Here is a 7,923-nt window from a genome sequence, read left to right on the forward strand (position 1 = left end):
CTAAATAAGTTACAATAAACTGATTACAAAAGATATCCATGACGGAGCAAAGTATATTTATTTTATAAACACAAAAGTTCATTCTTCAACTTGGCAGTGGTTTTTAAATTAAGTTTTACTAAAAACACAATCAAATATAAAAACAATAAATCAAACAATAGAGAAAGAGAAGCAAAGGAAATATAATAATAAAAAAGAAAAGAGCAGAAGATAATTGAAGCAATAGTGGAAAAACTAATGTGACTCTAAAAATTATAAAAATTGTTCAAAATTTCCACCATTGTGCTCGATACAACACATCGCGCGTCGGATAACGCTTTGAGTTGAATGACGCAACATTTCCGGTGTGATTGTTGCGAAACCATCCAGAATTCGAGTACGCAACTGCTCCATTGTCTCAATCTCTACCCGGTACACATAATCCTTTACTTGTCCCCAGACATGAAAATCTAAAACATTCAAGTCTGGGGACCGCGGTGGCCACTCTCGCTCAGCACCCAAAGCGATAATACGTTCACCAAAAATTTCTCGAATTTCGTTGAGAACTTCCTCCGGCCTATGAGGTGGAGCACCATCTTGCTGATGATAAATTCTATCAATCTCCTCTTGCGTAAGTCCAGCCTCTTGCAACAATCTACGCAATTCATGGCTTATAAAATGTGCATACATGCGACGATTTAAATGACCATCAAAAAAGAAAGGACCAATCTGTAAATTAGGGATTTGGATTTTCAAACTTATGCATAAATCTTCAGTTTTAAAAATTAAAACATGAGACTTCTGAGTTTTAAGTCTTGTGTTAAAATCTTATGCTTAAGTCTAAAAAAATTTAACTTTAATTCTAACCCTTTGCGGCATACATTACATTACAACATTAATTTAAAAAAAGGCTTATGGAGGTTTTTGCGGTCGCTGATTACGAATCAGATGTTATTTTTCCAAAATTCAAAATGACGGAAGCAATATGGCAGACAAATTTTTAAGAATTGATCAAAATCGCCTGAAAGTCGTTACCCGGGGGATTTTGGAGTCCCTGATTAGGAATCTGATGTTATTTTTCCAAAATTCAAAATGGTGGAACTAATATTGCGGACGAATTTTTAAGAACTTAAAGAAATCGCATGAAAGTAGTTATCTGATGTTATATTTCCAAAATTCAAAATGGCGGAAGCAATATGGCAAACAAATTTTTAAGAATTGATCAAAGTGGCCTAAAAGTCGTTACCTAGGGCTTTTGAGGTCGCTGATTAGGAATCTGATTATATTTTTAGAAAATTGAAAATGGCGGAACCAATATGGCGGACGATTTTTAAAGAATTTAACGAAATCGCCTGAAAGTCGTTACTTGTGGGATTTTGGGGTCTCTGATTAGGAATCTGATGTTATTTTGCCAAATTCAAAATGGTGGAATTAATATGGCGGATGAATTTTAAAAAACTTAACGAAATCGCATGAAAGTAGTTACTTAGGGGCTTTTGGGGTCGCTGATTACGAATCTGATGTTATATTTCTAAAATTCAAAATGGCGGAGGCAATATGGCGAACAAATTTTTAAGAATTGATCAAAATGGCCTAAAAGTCGTTACCTAGGGCTTTTGAGGTCGCTGATTAGGAATCTGATTATATTTTTAGAAAATTCAAAATGGCGGATCCAATGTGGCGGACGTTTTTTTAAGAACTTAACAAAATCGCCTGAAAGTCGTTACTTGGGGGCTTCTGGGGTCGCTGATTACGAATCAGATGTCTTTTTTTTAAATTCAAAATGGTGGAACCAATATGGCGGACGAATTTTTAAAAACTTAACGAAATCGCATGAAAGTAGTTACTTGGGGGCTTTTGGGGTCGCTGATTACGAATCTGATGTTATATTTCTAAAATTCAAAATGGCGGAGGCAATATGGCGAACAAATTTTTAAGAATTTAACGAAATCGCCTGAAAGTCGTTACTTGTGGGATTTTGGGGTCTCTGATTAGGAATCTGATGTTATTTTTCCAAATTCAAAATGGTATAATTAATATGGCGGATAAATTTTATAAAACTTAACGAAATCTCCTGAAAGTCGTTACTTGGGAGCTTTTTGGATCGCTGATTACGAATCTGTTGTTTTTTTTCCAGAATTCAAATTGGCGGATCCAATATGGCGAACTTTTTTTAAGAACTTTACAAAATCGCATGAAAGTAGTTACTTGGAGGCTTTTGGGGTCGCTGATTACGAGTCAGATATCATCTTTCAGAATTCAAAATGGTGGAACCAATACGGCGGACAAATTTCCAAGAATTGATCGAAATTGCCTGAAAGTCGTTACTTGTGGGATTTTGGGGTCTCTGATTAGGAATCTGATGTTATTTTTCCAAATTCAAAATGGTGGAATTAATATGGCGGATGAATTTTATAAAACTTAACGAAATCTCCTGAAAGTCGTTACTTGAAAGCTTTTTGGATCGCTGATTACGAATCTGTTGTTCTTTTTCCAGAATTCAAAATGGCGGATCCAATATGGCGGATGAACTTTTAAGAATTGATCGAAATCGCCTGAAAGTCGTTAGTCGGTAACTTTAGTTAAAAAAAATTTGACCAAAAATTTTTTTTTTATTTTGAAAATTTATTTAATTATAATTTTATATTATAACTATATATATAAATATATTTATAATATAAGTTTATAATTTTTACGTAATTGCATTTATTATTAATTTGTTTACATTTAACAATGTTTGGTTAATCAATAAAAAAAGATTTTTGAGTTTACTTGAAACAGAGGTTGAATCTGACGAGAAAATTTGAGAACTGAAAATTGGTAATCTGGGTTACCACTATGCTGCAAAGGGTTAAAACTTATGCTTAAATCTTCAGTTTTACGATTTAAAACATAAGTCCTAAGACTTAATAATTTAAGCTTTATGCTGGAGTTTCAAGTCTTATGTTAAAATCTTTTGCTTAAGTCTAAAAAAATTTTAATTTTAAAACTTACAGTTAAATCTTTAGTTTTACGATTTAAAACATAAATTTTAAGACGTAAGAACTTAAGCTTTATGCTGAAGATTTGAGACTTATGTTAATATCTTATGCATAAATCTGAAAATACTTACAAGACGATCTCCTACAACACCACACCAGACATTTAGGGACATTCTCCTCTGGTGTCGGACACGTATCGCAAGATGTGGATTTTCGTGCCTCCACTCGTGGTTGTTGTGATAATTAAAAGTTCCACTTCTTGGGAACGTGGCCTCATCCGTGTAGAGGATCCTGTCCCTAAATGTCGGGTCCTGCTCGTGTTGAGCGACAAGCCACCGGCAATATGCCATTCTCCTCTCGTTATCACCTTCGTGGAGGGCTTGAACTTGGCGGTAGTGGTAAGCGTGTAAACTGTTAAAGGAACAAAGGATGTTAAAGGAAATTAAGGACATCAAGTCAATTCCATAACTTTTCCACTTTTTCCAACCAACTTTCCATTTCCTACTTTTTACATGACACTCTCTGCTTCACATATTTATCATCTCACTATGCACTTTTCACATTCCACTTTTTACTTCTTATTCTTACATCCCATTTTCCACAAATCACTTTTCATATCCTACATCTATTTCACATGTATCACATCCTACCCTACACTTTCTACATCCCATTTTCCACTATAACATTTCATATCCAACTATCCATTTCTCATATTTCACATCCTACTCTACACTTTTCATATCCAACTTTCTACTTCTCATTCATACATCCCATTTCAACGTATCACTTTTCATATTCCACTATCTAATATATTTCTCATATTTCACATCCTATTCTACACTTTCTACTTCCCACTTTGAATCTCGGAATTAAAAAGAGGGAAAATTACGGAATTTACTTTCTGGATAGATGGATAAAAAAAATGCGACAATGAATGGATTAATAAGTAATGGATAAGAGAAATTCACAATTAGGTGATTGTATAAGGGGATGAAAAAAGGAAAAAGAAAAGCGTTTATCACGTTTATAATAAACACATTACCCGTCGCCTCTTAAGGTCTGTTGAACTGTCCAGTAGCTGAGCCGCAGGGCACGCACCATTTGTCGTATGCTGTGCGTCGGGTGCTGATTTATATAGCGGAGAATCCTCTCCTCATTCGCAGGGTTTCTCGCTGTCCGAGGTGCACCCACCCTGTTCCTGTTGTCCGGGACCAAATTACCATTCTCATTTCCTCTTTGGATGGTTCTGAGAATGGTATTATGGTTCGGACGAAGTTCAGGGTGCCTCTGCCTAAACGCGATAGCTGCTTGGTGAGCATTGTAGCCGTGTTCGCCGTACAACATCACCATTTCCATATAGTGCCGAGCAGTATATTCACCCATTATCTCATAAATCTGTAATGTTGACGTTGTGTCGTATTCATCTTTACACAAAATAAATAAAATTTTCTATTTAAATTAAAAAATCAATTTTTTTATATCACTATTCGCACAGTACAGGTATCAACGATATCTGAATAAGTAATAATTGAATAATTATTTATAATTTTTAACTCAGATTATAAGTGAAAATCAAGTAAAAATCACAAAAATTTTTATTTAATTAAATTCACGCTATGCCCACGGTAGACCCACACAACAGCCACGATATGCCCACGGTAGACCCACGGAAGATCCACGCTATGCCCACGGTAGACCCACGCAACTGCCACGCTATGCCCACGGTAGAACTACGCAACAGTCACGCTAGGCCCACGGTAGACCCATGGTATATCCATGCTATGCCCACGGTAGGTCCACGGTAGGCCCACGGAAGATCCACGCTATGCCCACGGTAGACCCACGCAACAGCCACGGTAGACCCACGCAACTGCCACGCTATGCCCACGGTAGACCCACGCAACAGTCACGCTAGGCCCACGATAGACACACGCAACAGCCACGCTAGGCCCACGGTAAACCCATGGTAGATCAATGCTATGCCCACGGTAGACCCACGCAACAGTCACGCTATGCCCACGGTAGACCCACGCAACAGTCGCGCTAGGCCCACGGTAGACCCAGGGTATATCCATGCTATGCCCACGGTAGGTCCACGATAGGGCCACGGAAGATCCACGTTATGCCCACGGTAGACCCACGCAACAGCCACGCTATACCCACGGTAGGCCCACGCAACAGCCACGCTATGCCCACGGTAGACCCATGGTAGATCCATGCTATGCCCACGGTAGGCCCACGGAAGGTCCACGCTATGCCCATGGTAGACCCACGGAAAAGCCACGCTAGGCCCACAGTAGACCCACGCAACAGATACGCTATGCCCACGGTAAACCCACGCAACAGCCACGATATGCCCACGGTAGACCCATGGTAGATCCATGCTATGCCCACGGTATGTCCACGCTATGCCCACGGTAGACCCACGCTATGCCCACGGTAGACCCACGCAACAGTCACGCTAGGCCCACGGTAGACCCATGGTAGATCCATGCTATGCCCACAGTAGGCCCACGCAACTGCCACGCTATGCCCACGGTAGACCCACGCAACAGTCACGCTATGCCCACGGTAGACCCATGGTAGATCCATGCTATGCCCACGGTAGGCCCACGGTAGGCCCACGGAAGATCCACGCTATGCCCACGGTAGACCCACGCAACAGATACGCTATGCCCATGGTAAACCCACGCAACACCCACGATATGCCCACGGTAGACCCATGCTATGCCCACGGTAGGCCCACGGTAGGCCCACGGAAGATCCACGCTATGCCCACGGTAGACCCACGCAACAGCCATGATATGTCCACGGTAGACCCTCGCAACAGCCACGGTAGGCCCACGGTAGACCCATGGTAGATCCATGCTATGCCCACAGTAGGCCCACGCAACTGCCACGCTATGCCCACGGTAGACCCACGCAACAGTCACGCTATGCCCACGGTAGACCCATGGTAGATCCATGCTATGCCCACGGTAGGCCCACGGTAGGCCCACGGAAGATCCACGCTATGCCCACGGTAGACCCACGCAACAGATACGCTATGCCCATGGTAAACCCACGCAACACCCACGATATGCCCACGGTAGACCCATGGTAGATCCATGCTATGCCCACGGTAGGCCCACGGAACAGCTACGCTATGCCCACGGTAAACCCACGCAACAGCCATGATATGTCCACGGTAGACCCTCGCAACAGCCACGTTATGCCCACGGTAGACCCACGCAACTGCCACGCTATGCCCACGGTGGACCCACGCAACAGTCACGCTAGGCCCACGGTAGACCCATGGTAGATCCATGCTAGGCCCACGGTAGACCCATGGTAGATCCATGCTATGCCCACGGTAGGCCCACGGTAGGCCCACGGAAGATCCACGCTATGCCCACGGTAGACCCACGCAACAGCCACGCTATGCCCACGGTAGACCCATGCTATGCCCACGGTAGACCCACGCTATGTCCACGGTAGGCCCACGCAACAGCCACGCTATGCCCACGCGTAGACCCATGGTAGATCCATGATATGCCCACGGTAGGCCCACGGAACAGCCACGCTATGCCCACGGAAGATCCACGCTATGCCCACGGTAGACTTACGCAAGAGCTACGCTTTTCCCACGGTAGACGCACGCAATAGTTACGCTATACCCTTGGTAAACCCATTTAACAACACTTTTATATACTAAATTGCATAAAAAATTTTCCAATTGGTCCTGTTCGGTTTGAGGACTTCTTTGAGAATCAAATTTAGGTCGAGTTGGAGGTTTCTTTTAGGATCAAATTTTTGACGTCTTTAAAGACTTCTTTGTGGATCAATTTTAAATGTGTTTGAGGACTTCTTCGAGGATCAAATTTAAGACGAGTTTGAGGACTTCCTTGAGGATTAAATTTAGGATGTGTTTTAGAAGTTCTTTTGGGATTAATTTTAGGACGTGTTTAAGGACTTCTTTAAGGATCAAATTTAAAACGAGTATGAGGACTTCTTTGAGGATTAAATTTAGGATGTGTTAAAGGACTTATTTGTGAATCAAATTTATGACGAATTTGAAGACTTCTTTGAAGATCAATTTTAAGATGTGTTTGAGGACAACTTTGAGGGTTAAATTTAGGACAAGTTTAAGATTTCTTTAAGGGTTAAATTTGGGACGTGTTTGAGTACTTCTTTGAGGATTAAATTTAGGATGTGTTAAAGGACTTATTTGAGAATCAAATTTAGGACGATTTTCAGGACTTCTTTGAAGATCAATTTCAAGATGTGTTTGAGGACAACCTTAAGGGTTAATTTTAGGACGTGTTTAAGGACTTCTTTAAGGATCAAATTTAAGACGAGTTTGAGGTCTTCTTTGAGGATTAAATTTAGGATGTGTTAAAGGACTTATTTGTGAATCAAATTTATGACGATTTTGAAGACTTCTTTGAAGATCAATTTTAAGATGTGTTTGAGGACAACTTTGAGGGTTAAATTTAGGAAAAGTTTAAGATTTCTGTAAGGGTTAAATTTGGGACGTGTTTGAGTACTTCTTTGAGGATTAAATTTAGGATGTGTTAAAGGACTTATTTGAGAATCAAATTTAGGACGATTTTCAGGACTTCTTTGAAGATCAATTTCAAGATGTGTTTGAGGACAACTTTAAGGGTTAAATTTTGGACAAGTTTAAGACTTCTTTAAGGGTTAAATTTAGTACGTGTTTAAAGACTTTTTTGAGGATCAAATTTAGGACGCGATTGAGAACTTCTTTGAGGATCAAATTTAGGAAGTAGTTGAGGACTTCTCTTATGATCAAATTTAGTACGAGCTGGAGGATTTCTTTGAGGATTAAATTTAGGACAAGTTTGAGGACTTCTTTAAAGATGAAATTTAGGACGCGTTTAAAAACTTCTTTGAGAGTTAAATTTGGGACGTGTTTAAGGACTTCTTTGAGGATCAATTCTAAGATGTGTTTGAGGACTTCTTT

At 40.6% G+C, this 7,923-nt stretch overlaps 1 protein-coding gene across 1 annotated transcript; it reads right to left on the reverse strand.

The window, feature by feature from the left end:
- Positions 1 to 252: 252 nt before the first annotated feature.
- LOC127280884 (uncharacterized) lies at positions 253 to 4,343 on the reverse strand. The gene is made up of 3 exons (XM_051304199.1): positions 4,003 to 4,343; positions 3,092 to 3,371; positions 253 to 708 (listed from the first exon to the last, which is right to left on the reverse strand). The coding sequence occupies exons 1-3, from the start codon at positions 4,341 to 4,343 to the stop codon at positions 253 to 255; spliced, it is 1,077 nt and encodes a 358-aa protein (XP_051160156.1).
- Between the last annotated feature and the right edge of the window lie 3,580 nt (positions 4,344 to 7,923).

Source organism: Leptopilina boulardi, unplaced genomic scaffold, assembly GCF_019393585.1.
Source record: "Leptopilina boulardi isolate dan_hultmark-lab unplaced genomic scaffold, ZJU_Lbou_2.1 LbouV2_255, whole genome shotgun sequence".
Taxonomy (NCBI): domain Eukaryota; kingdom Metazoa; phylum Arthropoda; class Insecta; order Hymenoptera; family Figitidae; genus Leptopilina; species Leptopilina boulardi.